At 52.7% G+C, this 23,970-nt stretch overlaps 2 protein-coding genes across 5 annotated transcripts; one reads left to right on the forward strand and one right to left on the reverse strand.

The window, feature by feature from the left end:
- The first annotated feature begins 223 nt into the window (after positions 1-223).
- TSFM (Ts translation elongation factor, mitochondrial) lies at positions 224-9,260 on the forward strand. 2 transcript variants are annotated; one of them, XM_058673624.1, is made up of 6 exons: positions 224-365; positions 637-810; positions 1,635-1,763; positions 2,416-2,538; positions 6,238-6,325; positions 8,712-9,260. In XM_058673624.1, exons 1-6 carry the CDS (start codon positions 309-311, stop codon positions 9,116-9,118), a joined length of 978 nt encoding a protein of 325 aa, XP_058529607.1. In that variant the 5' UTR covers positions 224-308; the 3' UTR covers positions 9,119-9,260. The 2 variants fall into 2 exon arrangements, with proteins under 2 accessions (XP_058529607.1, XP_058529608.1); XM_058673625.1 differs by lacking the exon at positions 637-810 and having other exon boundaries at positions 252-365.
- A 973-nt stretch (positions 9,261-10,233) lies between these two features.
- On the reverse strand, positions 10,234-23,862 carry AVIL (advillin). Of its 3 annotated transcripts, XM_004582980.4 has the most exons (16): positions 23,729-23,862; positions 23,529-23,639; positions 23,140-23,342; positions 21,818-21,896; positions 21,579-21,677; positions 20,741-20,894; positions 20,548-20,648; positions 19,302-19,439; positions 19,041-19,199; positions 17,963-18,142; positions 16,294-16,439; positions 16,041-16,185; positions 15,128-15,316; positions 13,230-13,298; positions 11,915-12,040; positions 10,237-10,609 (listed from the first exon to the last, which is right to left on the reverse strand). In XM_004582980.4, the coding sequence occupies exons 1-16, from the start codon at positions 23,807-23,809 to the stop codon at positions 10,496-10,498; spliced, it is 2,094 nt and encodes a 697-aa protein (XP_004583037.2). In that variant the 5' UTR covers positions 23,810-23,862; the 3' UTR covers positions 10,237-10,495. The 3 variants fall into 3 exon arrangements, with proteins under 3 accessions (XP_058529638.1, XP_058529637.1, XP_004583037.2); XM_058673655.1 differs by lacking the exon at positions 15,128-15,316 and having other exon boundaries at positions 10,234-10,609; XM_058673654.1 differs by lacking the exon at positions 19,041-19,199 and having other exon boundaries at positions 10,235-10,609.
- Between the last annotated feature and the right edge of the window lie 108 nt (positions 23,863-23,970).

The following is a 23,970-nucleotide window of genomic DNA, read 5'->3' on the forward strand; positions in this document are numbered from 1 at the left end:
TGCAGCTCACCGACTTACGCTGCTTCACAAGCTTGTCACGAATCACAAATGGATAAGGAACATGAAAATGTAGTACGGACAATAAAGAAGTAGTAAAGTGTTACTCGCTTGTCTTGCACGTCGTCACCTGTGAAATGGGCAGTTCAGCCTAGTGCCGGCGGGGAGAGACGCGTGTGCTCCTCCGGCCAGCAGGTGGCGTCCCCGAATAGGCGCTATCTGGTGGAGCGTTTTGGCCCTGCGGCCACGCCGTAGTGCCGTCGCCTCACCTGTGCGCCTGCCGGCGGGAGTGGCCGCTGCCCTGCGCGGAGATGTCGCTGCTGTGGTCACTGCGCCTGGGCTTGGTCGCGCGGACTGGGAGCCGAGCGGTGAGGGATGCTGGCCCCGACGCCGACTTGCATTCCGGGCAGTTCTCCTGGGGCGGCTGGAGGACGCCTTTCCTGCCCCGACCCCCCGATTTCCGATAGCCCCCCAACCCCCTGGCAGCCTGGCCTCGTCCAGGCCCAGGGCTCTGCGCTGGCCGCACCTCTGGAGTCCCGAGCTCGCCTCCCCGCCCTCGTCCGCCTTGCTCCCTCTTGCCCATCGCCCTAGCTCCTCGTGGTTTCCAGCTTCTCACCCCTGTTTTCTGACCCCCTGTAGGCGGGGTGCTCGGTGTTTCCTGCGCCCCAGCCACGGCCCACGTTCCACACCGGCCCCCTGCTCTCTTCCTCGGCCTCCAGCAAGGAACTGCTCATGAAACTGCGCCGGAAAACGGGCTACTCTTTTGTCAACTGCAAGAAAGCCCTGGAGACTTGCGGCGGGGATTTGAAGCAGGTGGGGAGAGGGTGCTAACTGGGTGCCGGGACCCAGCCTGCTGGCTCACCCTGGGGAGCTTAGAAGTCACACCTGCCACCCAGTGACCCACACGGGCAGGACCCTGCGTCGGGGTTGCGGCTTCCCTGCCCCGTGGGAAGCATTTGGCTCTGGATCCTGGGGTTAGCAAATCCTAGCCCAGGCCGCCGTGCAGCGGTTCCTGCCTCTTGGAGCTGGAAGGGTTTGGGAGAACTCTGGAGGGAAACCTTCACAGACTCAAATCCTGCTTCCTTCATAGTCCCGTGACCTTGGACAATGCAATCGCCTCCCCCCCCCCCCAAGATTTATCTTTTTATTTGGAAAATAAAGAGCTTCCATTTGTTGGCTCACTCCCCAAATGGGTGCAGTGCCTGAGCTAGGCAAGTCCAAAGCTAGGTGCTTCTTCCAGGTCTCCCCCATGGGTACAGGATCCCAAGGACTTGAACCACTGCTTTCTGTGGCCACCGGCAAGGAGCTGGATTGGAAGTGCAGCAGGCGGGACTAGAACCAGCACCCATATGGGATGCTGGCGCTGCATGGAGGCTAAACTTGCTGTGCCATGGCGTTGGCCCCTCGATTCGCCTTTCAGAGTTGTGGCATTCTTGTTTTTCCATACTGTCACCTGCCTTCTCAGGAGATTATGAAGAACAGTCTCACATAAAGCTCCAGTTACAGGGTCTGGCATGTGGCATTTAGTGGTCAACTCAGCGAATGAGTGCTGGGTCACTTTGGTTTTTTCTTGAGAATTGAGTGGGAGCAGAAGGAACCCTGAACACAGCCTTTGTACCTTCTTTCCATTTGTGTAGGCAGAGACATGGCTCCAGCAGCAGGCCCAGAAGGAGGGCTGGAGCAAAGCTGCCAAGCTGCATGGGAGGAAGACCAGGGAGGGCTTAATCGGTCTGCTGCAGGAAGGAAATGCCACCGTGCTGGTCGAGGTGAGGCCCAGGGAGCAACCGTGGGTGTTGGGCTCGTGCCAGTGCCCTCTGCCCTCTCGGAAAAGATCTGTTAGTGAGCCATCGGGGACAGTGGGAGTTAAGCTTGCAGGGCCTCAGCGATGTGGTGTGGATCCATTTAGGTTTGGAAATGAGCAGGCGTGTAGCTGAGGAGTGGTCCTGCTGTCTAGACCATCACTTCTATGTGTGAATGCTGTGTGGTCTCATACCCCCTCACTGAATGTTTCCTGGAACAGTTGGATATTAAAGATAACAGGTGTGTGAATTGGGGGATCAGTGGGGGCCAGCTGTTTCAGAGGAGGCTTGGGGAGCCTTCCTTGGTGAGACCCAGGGGTGGATTCTTTTTGAGTGCGAGGAAGGAGGTAACAGAGTGGTAGCAGAGTTGATCTGGAGCTGGAGGTGGGCAGTCCCCAGCAGGTGGGAATTTGGGCTGAGTCTTGGTGGAACACCCGGGCTGTGGACTCCACGCTCAGTAGCGGCAGGGATCGGGAGAGGGCCTGCAGGTGATCTGTTTCGGGTGTGCACCTTGTTCTGTCGACTCCCAGGCTTCCGGGCACCCTGGACAGCCCTCGGGGGCAGGCGGTGGGAGGCTGTCCCTGAGCAGCTCTGCAGCAACAGCCATTTGTTCCTGCAGGTGAACTGTGAGACGGATTTTGTTTCCAGAAATGTAAAATTTCAGCAGTTGGTGCAGCAGGTGGCCCTGGGCACCATGTTGCACTGTCAGAGCCAACAGGATCAGCTCTCCACATACAGGAAGGTGAGTCTAGGCTCCGCAGCTCGCTGACCCCGCAGCTCTCTTTGAGTCCCAGCTGCTCCTGGTTTTCCTCAGTTGTTCTATCTCATCTCCTGACTTGTCACCTCTGCTTAAAGGTTCTTGTACAAGGCACACACCCTTCCTTGTGTTACTCGAGCCCTATTCTTCATTTTAAGTTTGTTATTGTAGTACTTTCATGTCACACTTTATTTGTGCATGGCCTTCGCAGTGTTGGCTGTCTGGGCCCAGCACTCAGTTGGAGCTCAACAAATTGGCAGAATCAGCCAAATCAAATGAAACCATCTGAGGCTTCCCAGTCATAAGTCTGGAATGATTAAAGAAAAGGATTTCTAAAGAGCTAGCAGAAGACACAACTTATGTGAAGAGGGTTGTGATGCTGTGGGTTGAACTGCTGCCTGCAGTACTGGCATTCCATATCGGAGTGTTGCTTCCAGGCCAGCTGCTCAGCCTCTGATCTAGATCGCAGCTGACGTACCTGGGAAGGCAGTGGAAGATGGTCCGGGTACTTGGGCCCCTGCCACCCACATGGGAGACCAAAACAGAGATTCTTGTTCATAAAATGATAAGGGAAGGAATTGGATCAAACTGCTTTTGGTTCCGCTTTCTTGCCGGGGCAAAAACAAACCACCCAGCCACAGCGATTTCTTGGTGTTCTTATTATCGCCTTTTATTCGTCCTCGGGAGGCCTCATGTGCTGTGTGGGCACGACCACAGATGTGTATGCGTGGTGACCGGGTGCTTCACTCGAGGGATGACAAATTCTCCTCCTCACTTACCCCTGAGGATTTGTCTCCTGAGCCATTCACTAACTTTCCTGCGCTGGTTTTTTGCGACTTGTGATGAGGGACTTTGGGCCTTTTTAGCTTTGGTTATCTGTTTATTCTTCCTTTTGGTTTTTAGTTAAAAAAAAATTAAAGAGAAATGATGTTGTGTATTTAATAGGTACAATTCTAAGAAGATAAGCATACTTTTTTATTTTTATTTTAAATTAAAGTTTGCTAGTATTCTTTCAGACATCTCAGTGTACTGTTCATCCAGAGTCACCATGTGTTGGCATTTCACTGCATTTGCTTTATCATTTCAAACATTTTTAAGATTTTTATTAATTTGTGAGGCGGGCGGTAACAGAGTCCTGACCTGCTGGTTCGCTCACACGCCTGCGAGTGGCGGGGTGGGACCTGGCATGCCACTCAGCCCTTCTCCGTGGGGGTTCGACCCTGATCACTTGTACCATCATTGCTGCTTCCTGTGTGTGCAGTGGGGAGTAGCTGGGACTGGATCTTACCAGTGGGCGTGGGCAGAGGGGCATCCTAACCACCAAGCTACACACCCTCTTAGGCCAGGTTTTTTACATAGTTGAGAGGGATGCATGCCCCTGTGGGGAGCGTCTGGTGTGGAGGAAGGTGGTGGGACACATGTTTCAGTCTTTTTTCCCGTCTGGGTCTGCAATGAGGGAAGGGGAGGAAGCCACTCCTTGCTGTGAAACTGTCTCAGCACCCAGGGATGGGGACAGTCCTCTGATGACACCTTAGAGACTCCGACTTGAGGCAGAGTGTTCTGAGAGTGTGGCTTGAGTGGTTTCAAAAGCCCTGAGACCTTGTGGGTTTTAGTGCTCCAGGACTGAGAAGATCTTTCCAAGATCTGTTGGTTGACAAAGTCCACCTTAGTGCAACCCACAGACCCAGGAACATGCTGCAAACTTTGACCACGAGAATTCTCTGACTTGTTCTGCTTTCCATCCTTTGATGAGGCAGTTGATGTCCCCTGCTGGCCTAGATGAGCTGGCTATCGTGTCCCCCATGTGCCTCTAGACATGTTGTCTACCGCACAGGCACCAACAGCTGAGGAGGCCCCGTCACCATACATATACTCTGAGGTCAGATTCACAGAGAGGCAGAAAGAGCCCCTATCCATTGATTCACTCCCCAAGTAGCCACAGTAGCTGGGGCTGAGCTGATCTGAAGCCAGGAGCCAAGTGCTTCTTCCGGGTCTCCCATGCGGGTGCAGGACCCCAAGGCTTTGGGCCATCCTCTACTGCCTTCCCAGGCCACAAGCAGGGAGTTGGAAGGGAAGTGGAGCAGTTTGGGATACAAAATGGTGTCCATATGGGATTCTGGTGCATACAAGGCGAGGCCTTCAGCCAGTAGGCCACTGCACCAGGCCCCAACATATATTATTATTATTTTTAAATTATTTAAAAGGCAGTTACAGAAAGAAGGAGACAGATCTTCCATCCACTGATTCACTCTCCAGATAGCTGAAACGGTTGGAGCTGAGCCTATCTGAAGCCAGGAGCCAGGAGTTTCTTTTGGGTCTCTCATGTGGCTGCAGGGTTCCAAGGCTTTGGGGTGTTCTCAACTGTTTTCCCAGACCACAGGCAGGGAAAGCAGTCTCGTACATGAACTGGCTGCCGTATAGGATCCTGGCATATGCAAGGCAAGGATTTAGCTACTGAGCATCATGCTAGGCTGTATTTCTGGGTGTTAAGTATTTATATTTATTTATTTATTTGAAAGGGAGATGAGAGAAAGAAAATGAGTGTCTTCCATCTGCTGGTTCACTCCCCGCACGGCTGCAGTGGCTGGGGCTGGTCCAGGTTGAAGCTGGGATTTTGGAGTTCCATCCAGGTCTCCCACATGGTAGCAGGGCCTGAATTGGGCAGTTCTCCAGTGCTTTCCTAGACACATTTGCAGGGAGCTGGATTGGAAGCCGAGCAGCCACCAGGACTTGAACTGGTGCCCATAAGAGATGCCAGCTTGTATTGTGGACTGAAGCTTAGCTCACTGTGCCACAAAGCCAGCCTCGCTTATTATTATTATTATTATTTTTTTGTGTGGTTATGTTATTCATTTGAAATACAATTAGAGTCTTACCCTGTTTAGTCAATGGTTGTTTTTACCCCTCACCTTTGTTGGTTCGATGCTAGTTTTGAACATGTAACACATTAACACAATCAGGAACGTAAGAACTGTTAAAACAGAGAAGCTCAGGAAGTCTGGAGTATGGTTGTACTTAAAATGTTTCTTTTTGCAAAAATAAGCATCTTTACAGAAATACTTCTTAGGCAAATGGTGGTATAACATGTGTTTACTTTTAATCTGGTTCTGCCTCTGAATTATGTGTCCTGGCACCTCCAGCACATCCTTTTCTTTTTCTGGGCTGCTTCATGTTCTGTTGTGTTAATGTGTGGGGATTTGAGTCAGTCAGCCTCTGCTATTGGCTATTTAAGCCATTTCCCAAATTTTGTGAAGAGTCTTCTGAGTATACACTTTAGTGTTGTTGCCAAGTATGTCGCCACCGCCAAGGCTAGTGCGGCGGGAGTCAGAGGACAGAGGCGTCTCTGGTTTTGCCATACACTCTCCAGTTCCCTCCACGGGGTGCGCCCCGTTTTTTGGACTCCCAGCCACAAATGCAAGAGTCGCACCTTTCCCATTTCATGCTTGTGTGTGTGAAGATGCTATTCTTTGGGAAGAAAGCATGTTCTAGAAGTTAGGTGAGAAGACGGGAATGGTGTGGAGCTTTGGGGCAGAGTGTGGTGATAGAATAAAATATTTCTTAAAAGTGCAACTGTTACCAGTGTTTAACATTCTTGGCTTGATGACAGTGCCATCTGTCTTGGGAATTGGTTGCTTTTGCCTGGTCTGCTAGTGCAGAGTATCTGACCTGTGCTTGTGCCCCCAGGGCTTCCTGGATTCCAAGGCGCTCTCGGGCCTTCCCACAGGGCCTGACCAGGAAGGCTTCCTGAAGGATCAGCTGGCCTTAGCCATTGGTGAGTGTCTAGGAATCCTAGGAGCTCAGGACTGCACCACCCCATGTCTTCCTTGTCCCTTTGGATCTTGAATTCCCACTTCTTGTGCGTAAGGGTCAGGAGGTTTGGATGGGAGGAGTGGGCTGTGGGTTCCCCGATAGGGGAGCGGAGGGACCTGGAGGAGCTCTTAGGAGGTTTTAGCCTGTAGTGACATGGCAGAAACAGAGTCCTGCAACATTAGATGCTGAGTTCCTTTTTTTTTTTTTTTAATTTTATTTATTTTTATTGGAATGTCAGATTTACAGAGATAAGAAGAGACAGAAAGATCTTTCATCCACTGGTTCATTCCTCAAGTGGCCGCAACAGCTGGAGCTGAGCTGATTCGAAGCCAGGAGCTAGGAGCTTCTTTTGGGTCTCCCATGTGGGTGCAGGGTCCCAAGGCTCTGGGCCATCCTCTACTGCTTTTCCAGGCCATAGGCAGGACCTGGATGGTAAGTGGAGCAGCTGGGACACGAACTGGTGCCAATATGGGATTCTGGGCACTTGAAGTTGGAACATTAGCAAGTTGAGCTATTGTGCTGGGCCTGCTGAGTTTCTTCAAAGAAGTTAGACTGAGCTTGTAGCCTTCAACTCTTTTGGCAACCAATTAAAGTGGTTTTTCTGTTTGCTAGGAGTTCAGTCTTTGTTTCCAGAACTTCCGGTCCTGAGTTTGTGAAGGAGCATCCTCTGAGGGCCCGCCGGCTGCAGGAGCCACATTGGGACGTGACGCTGGGTGGTGGGGATGCTGCTAGGCTGAGAAGGCAGGCTGGGCTGTCCTGACTGGAATCGACTGTTCCTCACACAGTTTGAGGTCAAGGCCCCAGTTCTGTTTTTACCAGCTCATCTTGCAGTATCTGCTGCTTTGGTGAGTCACATGTGACAAGCCAGGCAGTCAGCTCTGCTTGTGGCTTATTAAGAAATTCTGGAAGGACTGGGCATTTTAGCCTTGTCAGCTTCTGGGAATTTGCCACAGCCTGTTCATGATGCTGTGTGTCCCACAGCCATCCTGGATCCTGGTGTCCTTCCGGTGTCTTCGGGCCTCTGGCATCTGCCTGTGTTTGGCATCAGCCACTTTGGAGTGTTATTTTTTTTTTTTTCTTTTCTTAGGAGGTTTATTCCAGTGGGGCAGGAAGGGAGGGGGGAAGGTGGTGGAGATGTGGGGGAGGGTAAGGGAGGCCGGAAGGAGAAGAGAAGAGATGGAGTATTATCTTTTTGCTTCTGATGTACTGATGAGAGGAAGCTGAAGCTGTCTGCTGACGTAGGTTCTGGATTTTTGGGGGCTTTTAGTTTTTCAGGCTTTTTCCTGAAATAATGGATAAGCAAAGAATTGTCTGTGTCAGTTATGGTGACCTTGGGAGGGTGGTGATTTGGTGGGAAAAAGCACTTGAAGGCTTGCAAGTCAGTATCGATGTATAGTTCACACTCTGCCATGTATTACTGGGTGGGGTCCTTGAAGTTGCGGCCTTAGGAACAGCCGGCACTGGAGGGCTGGCTCAACAGCAGAGGATGGCCTTGTTCTGTTAAATCTTTTTTTTTTTAAAGATTTATTTTATTTTTATTACAAAGTCAGATATACTGAGAGGAGGAGAAATAGAGAGGAAGTGGAGCTGCCGGGATTAGAACCAGCGGCCATATGGGATCAAGGCGAGGAACTTAGCCACTAGGCCACACTGCCAAGCCCGTTCTGTTAAATCTTAAACATACGACAAAACAAAGCCTTGGGACCCTGCACCAACGTTGAAGACCTGGAAGAAACTCCTGGCTCCTGGCTTCGGATCAGTTCAGCTCTGGCCGTTGTGGTCACTTGGGGAGTGAACCAGCAGATGGAAGATCTTGTTCTCTTTCCTTCTCTGTAAATCATCTGCCTTTCCAATAAAATGAATTAAATAAATAAATCTTAAACATATAACAAAACAAAAACAAGAAAGAGAAGAATAGCCAGCGCTTTTGTGCTCGCTGCTGGGCAGATCTGGTCACAGGTGCTTGTGCCTCTGTTACCTTAGGGTCTCTGGTGATAACCCTGAGGCGGGGCTGATAGCATCCCCATTTCACAGGTGAAGAAGCTATGAGTGTGTTTGTAGCCAAGGTCCTGTCGTTAAGCCACTTACCAAGGGGGCTGACCCAAGACTCAGGCTTATGTTCTAGAAGAGAGCCTGCCGGGGTGTGGTCCTCCCCAAAGGCCTTCCCTGTCTCCCTCCCCATCTCCTCTTGGACACAGAAGATGGTATTCAGCCCCTGAATGCAGGTCTGATGCATGTGGAGAGGGATTCGCTGCCACCCTGTACCTGGCCTGTGCGTGTTTGGATGCCATGAAGGGCGTCGTGTTCTGGTGGTGTGTTGATTATGGTACTGTTTTGCTTTGTCCCAGGGAAACTGGGAGAAAACATGATCCTGAAACGTGCCGCCTGGGTGAAGGTGCCGTCCGGCTTCTATGTGGGCTCATATGTCCATGGAGCCATCCACAGCCCCTCGCTGCACAACCTGGTGCTGGGCAAGTACGGGGCCCTGGTCATCTGTGAGACGGCCGAGCAGCCAGCCAACCTGGAGGATCTGGGCCGCCACCTCGGGCAGCATGTGGTGGGCATGGCCCCCCTCTCCGTGGGCTCCCTGGACGACGAGCCCGGGGGAGAGGCAGAGACCAAGATGCTGTCCCAGCCCTACCTGCTGGACCCCTCCATCACGCTGGGACAGTATGTGCAGCCACAGGGTGTGTCCATAGTGGACTTTGTGCGGTTTGAGTGTGGAGAGGGCGAGGAGGTGGCGGAGGCTGAGTAGGTGGCGGAGACCTGGGGCCTGGGAGATCTGGGCATTGTTACCAAAAAGTCTGCAAGGCCTCTCCAACCTCTGTTTGTTGTTTACTTGAGTTTATATTGAAGTTATTACTTTATGAATCCAGTTATTAAAGAAACTAGCCATATACCAAAGAGTGGACCCTTTCCCTTGCTTGAATAATTCGGGGTTTAGCTGTCTGGGGCTTCCTGGTGACAGACGTTAGAAGACAGAGGGTGGTTACTTAACTGGTATGACAGGGCAGCTGGGACACAGGCTCGTCCCCCGTGTGCCGTGTCCCCTGCAGCACGGGCTCCTTGCGGCACCCCTGAAATTCCTACCCCTATTCCCACTACATGCGAGTCTTGTGTCCCGTGTTTGCTCTGTGAGCCTGCGCACTATGTTCCTACCTGGGTCTGCCTCACTCAAGGAACTTGGGGTACATGATTCCTTTGGGACTGTCCATTCCGACTTTGGGGTGTGGGCTGTGTGGGCTCATCTGGTGGCTGTGGGGGCTGGTGGCGTGCACCCTGTGTGGGTGTGTAGTGAGCTGTGGGGGCTGGTGGCGTGCACCCTGTGTGGGTGTGTAGTGGGCTGTGGGGGCTCGAGGTGTGTACCCTGGGTGTGTATGTAGTGAGTGGGCTGTGGGGGCTCGTGGTATACACCCTGAGTCTGGTTGCTTCACAGGCTGAGTGCCCCATGGCCCTGTTTCTCATGTGGATGGTGGGGTGTGGGTGTGAGGATTGTGAGGTTTCCTGGATAGCTGTAAGGCAGATGGGGACATTCTTGGCCCAGAATTTGGGACCACCGCGGCCCAGTTACCCAGGGAGCTCATTCTCCATCACCCCTCACTTTCCAATGGGATGAAATATCACCGTGACATGCAAACCCCAGATACCAAAATAAGCTCCAGATGCTTGCACTGTTGCCTTTATTTGAAAACTTAAAAATGCTCTGGCACGTGACAGATCTGACATTTAGATCTTGACCTTGGTGAACATGTGCTAACATACAGTCTAAGTTCAATAGGTTTTAGAAATTCTGAACCTAAATCTAGCTCCTGGCTACTGGGTTCATAAGCTTAGTTTTTTGGGGGAGGTTCTCTTTTTTTGACATCTCCTGAGTCATGCAATTTGCTGTCTGCGGGGGCTTTAGCTAGAAGGCTGCAAAACCCACGAAGTGGGTGGTTAACATTTTCAGTGTTTAACCACCAAAGGATGCGAGGATGAGGGGAGAAAAAAATGGAGGCCATGCTGGCCTTTCTTTGCAGATGCTCGTGCTGGCAGTGAAGGAGCTGTGTGTTAGGGAGAGGTCGGCAGGGGATTCTCTGCTGCCGCTCTCTGCTCTCTTCTGTGGCCAGGGAGTTCCCTCTGCCCACCTGCCTCAGAAAAGCCCCTTTTCTTTCTTGAGTTGGAGCTGCTTCCAGCCGGGCAGAGCAGCAAACTGCCCCCTTGGGATGCCGAACACAGCCACAAAATCCTGGTCGGAGAGGTAATTCTAAGGGAGCAAGCACAGTTTCTAGTTAGAAGGAAGGTGTGACTTCCATGGGTGCCACCAGGAACGAGGTTGGGGGAGGCAGGAAGGGGGAAGGGCTGTCCTGGGAGGATCTTTGTAGGAGGAGGTGGGATGAATTCCTCCAGAAGGCTGTCATGGACTTGAGGGACGCATAGGAGAGGTGTCCTGCAGTCTGTGGGGGCCCAGGTGGCCTGTGCTCACGGTCCTGACTAATACCAGTCTGTTGCCAGAAGAATGGGAAACGGCTTCTAGAGGATGGGTGAATCTCAGATGTCAGATGGGGGAAGGAGGATGGAGCACTATGCTGAGTGAGGCTCTTCCTTGCTTCCTGTTTTCATGAGCGTATTTACCCAGAAATCTTCACATGCAAGATCAGGCAGATCTTGCTGAGAGCATGCACTTCTAACATTTATGCCTTCGTGTAAAGACTATTTTCAAGGCAAAGATGATTAATACCATGTCCAGAAAGTTGTTAGAGCCCAGCTATTTAAGGGCTGTTAGATGCGGCATGGTGGGAAATCTAGAGACTTCCCCAATCAACTCCTTTAAGGGGAAAATGAATTCATTCCTTCAGTGTGAATCTGTTAACTGAAACTTAGGAAGTGCCAGCCAGGCACAGTTTTAGGTGCTGAGACTAGGATAGTGAATAAGACAAAGTCTTTCCCTTAAGGATGCTACTAGAGGCGATGAAAGACAGCAAGGAAGGAAGTGTAAAGGGACTGGAGCCATGGAGGCAAGGAGTAGCAGAGCTCTGAGGGAAGGCCTCTCGGGGGCCATGATGCTGGAGCCAAGGCCTAACCGGTAGAAGGGAGCTGGCTCTGTAACGAGCTGAGAGAAGGATGTGTTTGCAGGTGCACTAGCAAGTGTAAAGGCTGCCAGGTTAGCATCACTCTGTGCAGGGAGCAGGAGCCAGGAAGTAAAGCAGGTACTGATGTGTGAGATGGGACAAGAGAGGTGGCAAGGGCCACAATGTGAGGTCAGTGGACTCTTCTATGAACAGTGGGGAGTCATTTGATGTGTTTTCATTGGTATTTGTCTTAAAAGATGCTCACACTTTCCCATGGGAAATGGGTTGCAGCCATGGGTGAAAAACAGTAGGAACACAACAGCCTGCCATAGCTGGACTTGCCAGTGGCAGAAAGGGGGAGGGGAATTGACCCAGGCTGGAGAGAGTTTAGAACAAGCCTTGGCTGTGGGGGTTGAACTACTCAGCAGCTCTAGTTGTACAGCGAGGGCCAGCCCCGTGCCAGGACCATCCTGATTATTCCACTTGCACTGGGCACTCACCTCCTTTTTGGCAGGGTTCACGCCCTCAGGCAGCTCCTGAGGCTGCTTTTTCAGCAGAACTTCTACAGGGTAGTATTTCGGCTCACTGTCCTCGGAATCCAGGGAGAGGGTTGCATTCTTCATGTCCTAGATCAGAATGCAGACACTGGGGAGAAAGGCCACTCGGTCTGTGTGTATGTGTGTGGGGGGGTGGTATTGAACATGGTGACACTACTTTGTCCTGGTAATCACTTGGAGCAGACCAGCCCTGGCTGCATGTATTGGACCCTGGGAAGCTGACAGTGCTCTAGGGTTGGAGCTGCCTTCTTGGGAAGGCTGCTGTAGTAGGTACAAGGGGATGCTGCTCTCCCCAGTTTGGCATTTGTCTTCATCTAAACACTGGAATCCCTCCTGCTGTCGGGCACCTTGATGCAGGGCCCTGCATTTCCAGCCTCTAAAGGTCTTCAGGTTGGAGTCACACTTGACTTAAGCACAATTTAAAGACCCCACAGCCCCGGCAGCTTTGGGACCTGGGCTTGGAGCACAGCCAGGACCACAGTGCCAGATGGTGGGACACCTGGCGCCGTGTGTGCAGCCCTGGCTTTAAAGCTGTCGGGTTCCTGGCCAGAGGCTCTGCTTCTGTTAACCATTGCTTTATTTATATTTACCAAATGCACACTCCTTTCCTGTGATGCGAAGGTTATTTTTTAATGAATAAGGAATCAAGTGTTAGAGTCAGGCTTCTCATCAGACCACCTTCCTAAACTAAGAACAAAACTGCTGTCTTAAAAATAAAGGCTGACACTGTGGTGTCATGGCTAAGCCTCCGCCTACGATGCTGGTGCCCCAGATGAGCAGAGATTTGAGCCTAACTACTCTGTTTGCAGTGCAGCTCCCTGCTAATGTGCCTGGGGAAGCAGCAGAGGATGCTCCAAGTCCTCAGACCCCTGTGCCCACATGGGAGACCTGGAAAGAGCTCCTGGCACCTGCCTTTGGACTGGCTCGGCTCTGATCATTGCGGCCATTTGGGAAGTGAACCAACAGATGGAAGATCTCCCTCTCTTTCTTCTAGCTGTCATTCTGCCTTGCAGATAAATAACTGAATATTTTGTTAAAAAATTATTTTTACTTAAAAGGCTACATCACTGGGCTGGTCTTAAATAAGTAACTAAATCTTTAAAACCAAGTGGGGAAAAAAAAACCCAAGTAGACATCTAGTGAAGTACTAGGAAGGACATGGTGGGGTTTGGCCCTGTGGTGTCAGCAGCGTCTGTGGCTACTCTGACCTGGGGGCCAAGGTGACTTTATTCCTCAGGAGCAGACCCCACTGACTCACGGCAGTGATTCTCCGGATAGCCGCTGCGTCTCCTAGCTCTTCTTTCAGTTGTTCGTAGGATTTTCCTTCCTAAAAAGAGGAAACACAGGATGAGGGGCTGCTGAGAGGCAAGTGACACCCGACATCTCTTCAGCATCTTCAAGAAAAGCAGACAAGTTTGAGGACCCGGCATCTCAGGGGCAGGTGAAAATACATCTGTCATGGACAATGTGGTCTGCATTCCATGATGGCGCCCTCAGTCCTCCATGCAGGAAGTGAAGGCCAAGAAGCTGGGCCGGAGCTGTGGAGCACCAGATTAGGGGCCAGCGCTGCAAGAGCACGGCTGCTCGACTTCTGATCCAGCTCCCTGCTAATGTGCCTGGGAAAGCAGCAGAGGATGGTCCAAGTGCTTGGTCCCTTGCACCCACATGAGAGCCCCAAAAGAAACTCCTGGCTCCAGGCTTTGGATTGGCCTAGCTCCAGTCATTTCAGCTATTTGGATAGTGAACAAAAGACCTCTCTTTCTATCTTCCTGGCGTGGTAGCCTAGTGGCTAAAGTCCTCGCCTTGAACATGCCAGGATCCCATATGGGTGCTGGCTTTAATCCCTGCTGCCATTCTTCCCATCCAGTTCCCTGCCTGTGCCTGGGAAAGCAGTCGAGGGCAGCCCAAAGCCTTGAGACCCTACACCTGCATGGGAGACCTGGAAGAGGCTCCTGGCTTTGGATTGGCTCAGCTCTGGCCATTGTGGCCACTTGGGGAGTGAATCATCGGACGAAAGATCTTCCTCTCTGTCTCTCCTCCTCTGTGTATATCTGGCTGTAATAAAATGAATAAATCTTTAAAAAATTTTTTTTAATTTTAAAGATTTATTTTTATTGGAAAGTCAGGTAGATATACAGAGAGGAGAGACAGAGAGTAAGATCTTCCATCCGATGATTCACTCCCCAAGTGAGCCACAACGGACCGGTGCGCGCCGATCCGATGCCAGGAACCTGGAACCTCTTCCGCGTCTCCCACGCGGGTGCAGGGTCCCAATGCATTGGGCCGTCCTCCACTGCTTTCCCAGGCTACAAGCAGGGAGCTGGATGGGAAGTGGAGTTGCCAGGATTAGAACCGGCACCCATATGGGATCCCGGGGCGTTCAAGGTGAGGACTTTAGCTGCTAGGCCATGCTACTGGGCCCTTAAAATCTTTTTTAAAAGATTTATTTATTTATTTATTTTTAAAGATTTATTTTTATTACAATGTTAGATATCCAGAGAGGAGGAGAGACAGAGAGGAAGATCTTCCGTCTGATGATTCACTCCCCAAGTGAGCGCAACAGCCGGTGCTTTGCCGATCAGGAACCAGAACTTCCTCCAGGTCTCCCATGTGGATGCAGGGTCTCAAGGCTTTGGGCCATCCTTGACTGCTTTCCCAGGCCACAGGCAGGGAGCTGGATGGGAAGTGGCGCTCCCGGGATTAGAACCGGCGACCATATGGGATCCCGGCACGTTCAAGGCGAGGACTTTAATCGCTATGCTATAGCGCCGGGCCCAAAAATAAATAAATCTTTAAAAGCATTTTTTTAAAATTAGAAACAAAACTTGACTTCTTGCTATTGGTTATGATGACTTTGGCAAATAACTTCTCCCACTGAATGCCTCAGTTATGAAGTGGGAACAGTGCCATGTTGGCTATCAGAATGGTTGTAAAAATAAATGAATGGGGCATGGTTATGATAAGATAGTGCTCATTGCTTCACACCCCTGGTAGCTGCTAGCAAACATGCTCACTGGATTTATTGCTGGAAGGGAAGTGGTGAGGAAGGGAGTAACGTGGCTGAGCGGGCAGGTGGTGGTGGTGGTGGTGGTGGGGATGTCCTGCACCCCCTCCCCTCCCCCACAGAGCCCTGAGCTCTGAGTTCCCTGTTCTTACGCTCCAGATGTGAGGGTCCCAGGCCAGGAACCAGCCGGTGAAGGTGGGTGGCTCGAAGCCCTGTTTGATGATTAGGATGGGGGTGTCGGCGTCCCGGCCGCCGGGGTGTGTGCGCAGATACTCCTGGGCTGTTGCCAGGGCCCTCTCCTTCTCTGCGGCGTTGGCCTCAGCCCCAATCCACAGGAACACCTGTTGTGGTACGGGTTTCCTGCATTTCTCTGTGCTTGTCCCGGGAACTGTGTTTCAAGCCCATCACAGTGTCCCATCTTTCCCCCTCAGCAATTCACAGTCACAGAGAATGGCCTGACTTGTTCAGCAGGGAGACAGACTTTTCCAGAATCCCTGGGTGTCTGTCATCGTCTTGGCTTGGGATATCATCCGATCACCATCTCCAAACCTGAGCTCTCCCTTGAACTTGGGCTTCCCTAATCCAACCTGTGGCCGGACCCTCATGGCTGCCTGTGGTTGAAGACACCTCAACCGTCCTCGCCCAAACTAAGCTCTCCCCTTCTGAACCAGTGCCTGGCTGAGCATCCCCTTGTGGTCACTGGTGGCTATTCAGCCACATTGCTGGTGGGCGTCCTGGAACTCCCTGGTGTCTCCAGAGATGCCGGTCCTTTCTGCATGGGGTACCCATTACTGTTGCCCCTGCTATGCTCTGGACAGGGTGGCTTTGCCAAAACAGAGGGCAGGGGTTGGAGAATGCCCAAGACAGCAAGGCTTTAACACCTCCTGTTCTGTTCTTTACTGTTCTTTAACAGCAAAGCAGATGCCTCCCATGGGGTCACCACTGACAGGTATGGGATTGAGCCCAGGATGGTCTGGGGCTCCCTGGAGTTAACCCTGAGGTGGTGTGGTTAACAACCTCAACCTCCACTAGAGGGAACTCCTGGGCCTGGTGGCTGCATCTTACCTGGTCCCAGGTATCCAACAGCATCACATCACTCGGTTCTAAGTCGTCCTGGTTAAAGTCCGTGACCTCAGTGACCACGAAGCGGCCGGTCTTGTTGGAACACTCAAAGAGCCGGGGCTGGACGTCCAACTCTTCCTGCTGCAGTCTGCAACACAGCCGGTGGGCAGACCCTCTCAGCCGTTTGGAAACGGTGGGCTTTGTTGCCGTTCGCCAGCCTGGCCGGCAGGGGGCGCCCAGGAGCGCGCCGTCCCACCTTTTGTCGTTGGCGTAGGGAGTCTTCCCTCCCAGGAGGTCCCAGAAGGCAGCAGGTTCCTGGCCCTCGGCCACAGTGTCCTCTGCGCCATCACAGAGAAGCACGGCTAGCTCCTTAGCCATTGCCCGCTCGTCCCCGCTAGACCCCTGTGAGTGGGGTGAAACACAGGTCAGCGGCATGGGGGCATCCAGGTGTTGGATGAGAAGCTTCTAGAATGATAACCCAGTTGGGGTCAGCCTTAAGGGAAACAGGTGTGCTGTGATGCTGGGAAAAGGGGGAGGAGTAGACCGTGGACCTGTGGTGGGTGTTGCCAGGAGTCGCTTTCTATTTCACCTTCAATTTTAAGGGGTTTGGGCATCTATTCTCATGTCTTTTTTTTTTTTTTCTGGAGGAAAAAGTAATTTGAATGATGACATATAGTAAAATCAACTCATTCTGGCATGCAGTCGTGTGAGTCTTGACAAACACATAGATTTGAGTTGCCACACTTCAGTCAAGATCCGCAACCCCGCATTCCCTTAGGGATCATCCCCCTGAATCTTTGCCTTTGGCAGCCACTACCCTGTTCTCCATGGCTAGTTTTGCCTTTTTGCAGAAGGCCATAATGGAGCCACAGTCTTCAGCCTCTCCATCTGGCTTCGCTCCCCCGGCTGGAGGAATCTGAGATTCATCCTCGTGATTGTGTAGTGGGTCCTTCATTTTTACACCCTGGTTTTTATGAAGTGCATCTACTTGAGAGGCAGAAAAAGCAAGAGCAACCATCTGCAGGTTGATTCCCCAAATCCCCACAATGGCTTGGATGGGGCCAGGTCAGAGCCAGGAGTGGGGAATGCAGTCTGGGTCTCCCCTAGGGGAAGGGACCTAGTGGCCTGAGCTGTCCCGGATGCCTCCTGGGAGCTGTGCTTGCAGGAAGCTGGAATCAGAATTGGAGCTGGGTGTCGGACCCAGGCGCTCTGTTACTGGACACGGGCATCTTAACTGTCAGTGAGACATCTGCCCTGTCCGTCCGTCGTCATTACTGAGTAGTGTTCCGTTATATGGATGTACCACTCTTTACCCATTTTCCAGCTGGGTTTTTTCCAGTGTGGTGGTAACACATAGAGGTGCTATACACATTTGTGTACAGCTTTTGGAGTGAGGGTAGCTTACTGTTTCACTTGGGCCAACACCCAGGGTGGGATAGTTGGGACATATAGTGAACACAAGTTCCCAAGAACCTGTCAGGCTGCTTTCCAAGCACTGTCCCATTTTGTGTTCCTACAGCATTGATGCAAGCTCCTTCTGCTCTGTCTGAAACCCACACCGTCGACTTCTCTAGCCACGTAAGCAGGGTGGCCAATAGTGCCTCATGGTAGCTTTAAAAAATTCTTTATTTCAGGCCAGTGCTGTGGTGTAGTGGGTAAAGCTGTCTCCTGCAGTGCCGGCATTCTCTATGAGTACTGATTCGAGTCTGATCCAGCTCCCCACTGATGTGCCTGGGAAAACAGCAGAGGATTGCCCAAGTGCTTGGGTCTCTGAACCCATGTGGGAGACCCAGAAGGAGGCTTGCTGGTTTCTGAAGGCTTTGGATCGGTCCAGCTCTAGCTGTTGGGGCCATTTGGGTAGTAAAGCAGTGGATGGGCTCTGACGGGCCTGTGTGAAAGCTGAGCCTGGGGCAGGGCACCCCTACCTTGCCGCACCACAGGTAGTGCTCCGCTTGGGTCCGCAGCAGGAACACATCGTTGGAGTTGAGGGAGGAGGCAAAGGCTGGCACCTCCACGGCCTTGGTGTTGGATTTGTTGTTTCCTCGAATCTGGAAGAGTCTCACTGGAGGTTCGGGCTCAGCATTTCCTTTCCTGGAAGTCCCTCCCTGGAGAGAAGAAGGAGAGTGGAGTTGGGACCCACAGGAGCACAGCCCTGCGCTGGCCGTGGGGACCTTGGACACATGTGACTCCTGTCCCTACACCTGAGCTCCTAGGCCAGTTGGAGGGGTCAGGGTGGGCTGCAGCTGGGTGCCCACAACACTGGGTCTCATGGATTTCTTTCTTAATTTTACAGATTTATCTAGTTATTTGAAAGGCAGCATTACAGAGAAAGAAGAAGAGCATTCTTCAGTTCACTCTGCAAATGGCTGCATTGGTTGTGGCTGGGCCAGACTAAAGCCAGGAGCCAAGAGCTTCATCTCGATCTTCCAGGTGGGTGCAGAGGCCCAAACCCTTGGGCATCGTCTGCTGCTTCCCAGGCACATTAGCAGGAAGGTGGATTGGCAGTGGAAGTTCTGGGACTCGAAGTGGTGCCCATATGGAATGCTGACTCTGTAGGCAGTGGCTTAACGTGCTGAGCCACAGCACTGGTCTCCTCCACTCCCATCCCCATACTGAGTTTCATCCTGAGAATGTTGTTCCGTGCCAGGCTCAGCACCTGCTGCCCTCCTACATCTTTCCTCTGATCCTCATCTTTGCTCTATGAAGTAAGCATCATTATTTTTAGACAGATGAGGAAACCAGCACTCAAAACTGACTAAGGAAAGACAAGGCTTGGGGTCCAGCAGGGCTCAGAGGCCGGTAGACCTTGGATGTGAAGCAGTGACTGGGATAAGAAGCCCTAGGTGATCGGGGTCCCTGGCGTGTCTGAGAGATCCACCCTCTCTTGTCCCTCGGTGTAATCCTGGCCCTGCTTCCCATTGCCCACCTCCCCCTTACTGGTCTGTCAGGTCTCAGCATTCCCACCACCCCTCCACCTCTGGAGTGATCTCTCAGGAGCCTCACCTCAAAGATGACCAGCTTCCCTTTGAAGATGGCCATGAAGTGCCGTGGCTCCTTCCCCATGCTGACCCGGACCTGCACAGGGGCTCCGCCAAACTGCTGGTCTACCTCCACCGCCTGGTATGCTGAGGCTGCCAGCTCATCCTGGGAGGCGTGGCGGCCCTGTGTGTATGAAGGAGAGGCGAGTCCTGGACCCTGCTTCCCCAGCGACCAGGGGAGGCGCATCAGGGTCCAAGGCTGAGAGCCGGGGCCAGGCATACCAACCTGCCAGATGTACAGGATGTGGTGCGGTTTCCTGTTGACCTCATACGTGTACAGGACCAGATAACAATCTCCCCCATAAAAGAAGCCGTACTGTGAGTGGTCCACGGGAACGAGCTCCAGGTTCTCGATTCTCCAGACCTGGGTGGGGCGGAGGGGAGAGAGATGGTAGCCCGGGCGAGGGCCTGCTGAGCCAGAATCCAGGTGAGGAGGGTGCTCACCCCAGGCACTCCTGCCCCCTGATTCTTCTCTTCCAGCAGGGCGTGTTCATCAAAGTTGCATGATCTGAATCCAGTCCCTGGTCAGGTGCACTCTCCCTCTTCCCCCCCGCCCTGCCCAGGACCTGGTCTTGCAAGCTAGTAATGGTATTGGGGGGGTGTACCAGGTGAGTGACTGACAACTGAATGTTTGGGGCTGGGCTGCTCCCCTCACTTGCCTGGAGAGCCCTGTGGGGTTCAGAGGTTACTCCTGAGGTGCCGGAGAGGAAGGGACAGCAAAGGAACTCATCTCTCACCTCGCCTGAACCTCCTGCTCTTCTGATCCCCCGACCCTACCCCAGTTCTACACAGCCCAGAGAGCCAGGGCTGTTCCCATCAGGCTGCCATGGAATGTGTTAATTAAAAAATATATATTTATTAATGGGGCCGGTGCAGTGGCTCCAATAACTAATCTTCCACCCTCCAAGGGCTGGCATCCCATATGGGTGCCAGTTCATATTCTGATTCTTCCACTTCCCATCCAGCTCCCTGCTCGTGACCTGGGAAAGCAGTGGAGAATGGCATAAGTGCTTAGGACCCTGCACCCACTTGGGAGACCTGGAGAAGGTTCCTGGCTCCTAGCTTTAGATCAGCTCGGCTTTAGCTGTCTCGGCCATCTGGGGAGTGAACCAGCAGATGGGAGATCTTTCTTGCTGTCTCTCCTCTCTATAAATTTGCCTTTCCAATGAAAATAAATAAATTTTAAAAAGATATTGATTTGAAAGACAGGTAGAGAGAGGCAGAGAGAAATGAGATTCACTGCCCAAATGCCCACACCGGCCAGGGCAGGGCCAGGCTGAAGCCAGGAGCTCCGTCTAGGTCTTGCACAGGGGTAACCGAGGCACAAACACTTGAGCCATCCTCCTCATTTTCCAGGCGCATTAGCAGGGAGCAGCATTGGAAGCAGAAAAGCCAGAACTCAAGAGGGCACTCCAACTGCATGGGATGCAGCTGTCCCAAGCCAGGGTCCACCCACTGCGCCCATCCCTCACCTCAACTTTCCCACTGCCATCATCGACCATTCTTTCCTGGGCTGCGACTCCCAGCTTGTTGTGTAGCAAGGTTACATCGAACTTGTCCTGGAAAAACGTAGCTGCAGGAACGGAGTGGGGGAAGGTCGAGTGAGCGAGGGAACATCTGTGTCTGCCCGCCTGTCTGGAGGGCCACGGGTGGGCACAACCTCACCGATTCTGCCGATGCTGAATGTTTTCCCAAGGCCCCTGGCCTGGTCCTTTACTGTCCACTTTTGAAAGAGCTGCTTGAACATGGCTGACTCGGCCCCGTCATTGACCGTCTCCACGTTGGTGCTGCTAGGGTAGCCCTTCAGCTTGAGGAAGCCCTGCAGATGCCCCCCCCACAAGATCAGCCCAGAGCTATACTGGGCTTGTATTCACCCCTTGGGAAGCCACGTGGTAGGGACCCTCCCCTGTGGGAGGCAGAGCCAAGTTCTAGCTTACACCTGCCTCAGGGGCAAGTTGTTCGCCTCACCATAGGACCGGGAGGGAGCAGTTTGGCGTCCCTGTATTGGCTTGTGGCCATTAGGGTGAATGGTTGTGTGGCACCTGCCAAGCTCTGTGCTTCCAAAGCCTGCCACTCCATTGCCTGTGTGTCCTGCCTGTCCGCTCGTTTGCAGTACTGTGAGCCCAGCGGAGCTGATTCAGGATTCTCCACCAAACTCCCCAGCCCCTTAAATGCAGGGCCACTCGCCTTGGTGCCTGCCAACCCCTCACTATTAGCAGTTTCCTTCTGTGAAGCAGGTGCAGTGTGCCCATTACTTCTCCGAGTACCCCCAGCTGGGGAGGTGGCAGTGACCCTGTGTTCAGTGTGAGGCAGAGGCTTGGGTATGAAAGGCATCCAGGGGGCAAAGGCAGACCTGGATGTGAATCCTGGTCTGTTTGACTCTGAACCTGGTGTGGACAGCTGCAGCACCTGCCCTGGCACCCCGCCCTTCTACTCCCCACCCCTGTCTGAAACATCACTGGCTCAGTGAGCCGGACAAGGTTTGTACGTCTGCGCCTCCTACCAGGGCTTTGGCCATGACCGCCTGCTTCTCAACCTTTGTGGCTCCCCTTCCTTTCCACACGTAGATCTTGGTTCCTCTTTGGTCCAGGATGTAACAGTCCTGAGGCAGGCAGAGGGACACAGGGTTACTGCTGCCCAAGACCGGCAGGAAGTTGCTTTCCCAGGCTCTGTTTCTGCAGCTTGGGGCTCTGATCCTTCTCCCGGTCCCCATCCCAGAGCGTCCACATGAGTTCTACTTACATTGTGGTTCAGCAAGTCCTGGGCCAGTGGCCGCACTGCCACCTCGGTGACGGCCAGCTGTCCAGCCGCATCTGAGACCCTGGAGATGGGGAGAAGTTAGCTTGGGCCTTCTCTCCCAGCTGGGTGTTTTTGGGGCTTTGTGTGTGTTTGTGTTTTGAATATTTATTTATTTATATAGAAGTAGAGAGAGTGTATCCCCGTTTGCTGTTTTACTCCCTAAAATGCCCACAGTGGTTGGGGCTGGGTTGAACTCAGACTAGAGCTGTGAACTCAGGCCCAGTGTGGTAGCCTAGTGGCTAAATCCTCACCTTGATTACACTGGGATCCCATATGGGTGCCAGTTCATATCCCAGCTGCCTGGGAAAGCAGTGAAGGATGGCCCAAAGCCTTGGGACCCTGCACCCAAGTGGGAGACCCAGAAAAAGCTCCTGGGTCCTGGCTTCAAATCAGTTCACCTCTGGCCATTGTGGTCACTTGGGAAGTGAACCAGTGGACAGAAAATCTTTCTTTTTGTCTCCCCTTCTCTCTATAAATTTAATTTTCTAATAAAAACAAATTAAAAAAAAAAAGCTGTGAACTCAATCTAGGTTTTCCATGTGGGTGGCAGGGGCCTGACTAAGCCATCGCATTGCCTCCCAGGTTCTGTGTTAGCATGGAGTGGAGCAAGGACTTGAACTCAAGCATTCTGATATGGGTGTGTACTTTGTCCTAGTTAGTGTGTAGTTTCTGTAGAGTCTGACGTCCTAAGAAGGGCATGGCGTGCACACAGACAGTGTTCTCATATGCCTTCTGCAACCCTGGGCAGGTCTAGACCAGAGTAGAGGAAAGTCTCCAGGGGTCTCAAACGCTGCCAATAAGCAGGGAGGGTAGCTGCTCCCTTGACTGCAAGAACTCCTGGCTGCTTCTAGAAGCTGCATTTGAAAAGGAGCAAGAAGAAAACCAGGGGCTGGCATTGTGGGTTGAGTGGCTGTTTGCAATGGAGCACTGGTATGAGATCCGATCACCTCCCTGCTAATGCACCTGGGAAAGCAGGGGAGGATAACTCCCAGTCCTTGGGCCCCTGCACCCATGTGGGAGAGAGCCGTGGGGAGTCCAGACTCTTGACTGCCTGACTGTTGTGGCCATTTGGGGAGGGAGCCAGCAGATGAAAGATCTGACTCTAATTCTGCCTGTTATGACCAGCAGTCAGTCAACCTTGCAAAAATAAAATAAGAAAGCCTGATGCTTACACCCAGAGCAAACAGCCAAGCAGAGCTCCTGGCTCAGTAGGGACCCCTTCCCCACACCCGGCTTCCAGTCAGCCACCAGCGTAGGAAACTCACTGGTACAGTGTGATACTGGATTTCTGCTGCTGATCCACAACCTCATCAGGCAAGGCAGGCTTGATGAGGGTGCGGCGGCCCAGGTTATCCTGGAGGATCTTCATCAGCTCCGGGCTGGCTGCCTCCTGGTCGCCCTCTATCACACCTATCTCGGCCCGGCCCCCTCGCTCCCTGTCACGGATGTCCTTTGCCAGGAGCATGGCCTGTGGAAGAAGTCCAAGAAAGCCTTCAGCTGCTCCTGGTGGCAGTGGAGGGGGAGCAGCCCACGAGCCCAGGCCTGTACCATAGACTCCAAGACAGGTTCTTGGGGCAGAGCTGGCATGGGGGCAGAGAGGAAGAGGTGCATGCCAACCCCACAGCCGGGATTACAGGAGAGGAGCAAGCTTTACCTTCAGGCGCTCCCCACTGCTGCTTTCTGGGCCATTCCACTGGAGAATGACCTTCCCCAGGTCTAGCAGGAAGACGTCTCCTAGGTTAAAACTGTCCCAGCTCATGTCCACCTGCAGTTGAAGGTCAGCATGGTTCAGGAGGAAGCTGCGTGGTTGCACAGGACACAGGCCCCTGGTGGCAAGGTGCGGGTGGGGCTCACCTCCATGGCCCTGATGTGTCTCTTGCCCTTCACGTGCAGCAGCCGCTTCACGTCCGCAGTGTTGGTCTCCACATGCTTCATGCCCGAGGCCACGCCCCCCTTCTTGTAGCTAAGGGAACAGCCATTCTGTTATTCATGGAGCACCTGCCGGGTTCTGTGCCAGATTCTGAGGAGGCAGCTGGGAAGGGCCCAGAGGCATCCTGCACCCTGGGGGTGATGGCAACAAAACCAGCAGAGGCAGG

Source organism: Ochotona princeps, chromosome 15 (assembly GCF_030435755.1).
Source record: "Ochotona princeps isolate mOchPri1 chromosome 15, mOchPri1.hap1, whole genome shotgun sequence".
NCBI lineage: Eukaryota > Metazoa > Chordata > Mammalia > Lagomorpha > Ochotonidae > Ochotona > Ochotona princeps.

Bases quoted from the DNA above. Each gene is read 5' to 3' on its own strand.
- TSFM (XM_058673624.1), top strand. From the start codon at position 309: ATGTCGCTGCTGTGGTCACTGCGCCTGGGCTTGGTCGCGCGGACTGGG. The intron at 2,539-6,237 runs GTGAGTCTAGGC...TTGTGCCCCCAG, and splicing joins AGCTCTCCACATACAGGAAG to GGCTTCCTGGATTCCAAGGC. The intron at 6,326-8,711 runs GTGAGTGTCTAG...GCTTTGTCCCAG, and splicing joins TCAGCTGGCCTTAGCCATTG to GGAAACTGGGAGAAAACATG.
- AVIL (XM_004582980.4), bottom strand. From the start codon at position 23,809: ATGAAGCATGTGGAGACCAACACTGCGGACGTGAAGCGGCTGCTGCAC. The intron at 23,343-23,528 runs GTAAAGCTTGCT...CTTCTTCCACAG, and splicing joins GCAGTGGGGAGCGCCTGAAG to GCCATGCTCCTGGCAAAGGA. The intron at 15,317-16,040 runs GTAAGATGCAGC...GTACCACAACAG, and splicing joins TGTTGGATACCTGGGACCAG to GTGTTCCTGTGGATTGGGGC.